The following is a 2,232-nucleotide window of genomic DNA, read 5'->3' as shown; positions in this document are numbered from 1 at the left end:
CAAACTCAAACGCAGTCTCGCTCGTTCGTTTGTGATTCCTCAGATCACGGGTCCAGTCCTGCATAAAAATCGTACGCGCTCACCAACCATTAAGTAATATTTAGGTAATAGTATTTAAGTTATATTTAGCCCATTCTTCATTATCTTTCTGTGAGCTAAGACTAGTCCATCATCATTTTGGTGATGTTATTATTCATGTTTTTTTCTTAATTTTTGTCTTTATCTTTTTAAGGAAGTCTGAAAAATTGTTTCATGGATGCATGCTACCCAGGCAACGTAACCCTTTCAATCTATATCCCTAGTGTCCGGGTTTCACTGTCCCCATCTGACGTGGTATTATTTATTAGTATCTCCAGAGAAGAGGGAAAAATATTGCTCCAGGCTTATAACTTTTATTTTTGTTTTCACGTTTAAGTACATCATATCTTTCTTACTATAATGAAGCATTTTGTTTCCGAGGCGAAACAGCTCTCTGGCAACACAAGAAATGAATAAACTACTAAAATATACCGCAGTTTTAAAAACGTACGCGATATGCATTCATAATCACTACCAGGTTTCTTAATTAAAATACTATCACCAAAAATGACAACTGGGGAGCAGGGCTGGCGCAGTAGTGAGAGCACTCACCTTCCACCAATGTGGCCAGAGATCGATTCCCGGATTTGACGCCACATGCGGGTTGAGTTTCCGTGGGGTTCTTCGCCGGGTACTCCGGTTTTCCCCTCTCCTCAAAAACCAACATTTGATTTGATTTTGTTCTGGTTTCAGTTGATTTTTAGTCTCCCCAATTAGTAGAGCACTTGTGCTTCTCTAAATAACCTTGAGACTTAAATAAAGTGATTATTATTATTATTATTATTATTATTATTATTATTATTATTATTATTATTATTATTATTACTAATATAAGATGCTTCCTAATAATCTCTTACGGTAAGTACTATAATGACAATTCTATGCGACATTTTGGAAGCTACCGACCTTACAAAGTTTGTGAACTTCCCAAAAGACTTCAACCGTCAGGGTTTTCGATAGTTTTTCAAAGTACCGGATTTGATAATGAAAGTATCGGACATTGTTATTTTCCGTTGTAGGGCCGATTGCAAGTGCCTTAGGAGCGAACCCTCAAGAAGACCTGGTGATTTCTTGTCTTTCGTCAGCCCATGGCCTCCTGAGATATACCCAAGTCCAAAAAAAAAAAATAAATAAAAAAAGACAAAAAAAGAGGCCAACAAATCTTTAAATCTATAGGGTCAAAGTACCAAAAGTGAAATGGTAAGCAAACGGACGAAAACGTCCGGCCTCCGGCCTCACACGAAAACCCTGAGCGGTAACAATATAAGTAGACTTGAACAGGCATAACTTTGGAAAAAAATTGCACAAATCAGTATGTTTAATTTTTCTTTACAAGTTAGCATTCCATAATCGGGAGAGTCCATCCTCACCATCGAGTCTCAGTTTCGTCAACAAAGGCGAAGACGATTCTATGTTTGGAAAGCGTAATAATCATGGTTCATCCAATAAAATCGCTTTGTTTTAATTTAAAGAAGATGACAAAGATACTGCAAACGCAGTACTTTCTCTTTCAGTTACCCTGTTTTATGATGCCACAGCCAAACTCAAAACTAAACTGACTGATTTTGTTTACTCCTGAGCTTGTTCATTGATCAGAAATGGATGCTCCAGATTATCAGATTATTGTAAAGTGCGATATTATTGAGATTATTGGACATCGGGGTTGGCAATGCAAAGCAAGGTGAAGTTGCTCACAAGACCTGAGGGTTCTTGAAAACTGCTGAAACTTATCCCGGTTTCTGTACTTTTTCTTCAATCATATGTTCATTCTATCTCAGTTTATAATACTACATGAAAAGGAATTCCGATCAACGATTTAGATTATCTAAGGCTCCCTCATTCATTCTAGTCAGGAAAGAATGAGTCAAGAATACATCATTTCTAACGATCGGCCAGTTTAACATAGCTTTTTTAACGATAAACAGTCTTAAAAGCAGAATATCGAAAGTATAAATTGAAAGCACGTAGTAAGGACCTTGGGTTTTGAGTTAATCTTTTCCTGATAACGATTTCACGATCAAATGAGGCCCTCGCATGCTGTCGGGTTACATTATTGAAGGGCCTAAGTACAACAGACTGCCGGTTTCCGGGTCAAATGTTACTTTGTCAGCATTATCATCATCATCATCATCTTCTTCTTCCTTAAGGCCACCG

At 37.4% G+C, this 2,232-nt stretch overlaps 1 protein-coding gene across 1 annotated transcript in view; it reads right to left on the bottom strand.

The window, feature by feature from the left end:
* Positions 1–379: 379 nt before the first annotated feature.
* LOC138020810 (uncharacterized) overlaps positions 380–2,232 on the bottom strand; it is a 36,618-nt gene continuing 34,765 nt past the window's right edge. The window contains exon 7 of the mRNA XM_068867732.1: positions 380–2,232. This exon is cut by the window's right edge and continues 301 nt beyond it. Within this exon, the coding sequence (XP_068723833.1) occupies positions 2,124–2,232 (109 nt within the window). The 3' untranslated portion in view covers positions 380–2,123.

This window comes from Montipora capricornis, chromosome 10 (assembly GCF_036669925.1).
Source record: "Montipora capricornis isolate CH-2021 chromosome 10, ASM3666992v2, whole genome shotgun sequence".
Lineage (NCBI taxonomy): Eukaryota > Metazoa > Cnidaria > Anthozoa > Scleractinia > Acroporidae > Montipora > Montipora capricornis.
Note: the sequence above shows the minus strand (reverse complement) of the source record. Positions and strands in the feature narration are given on the sequence as shown.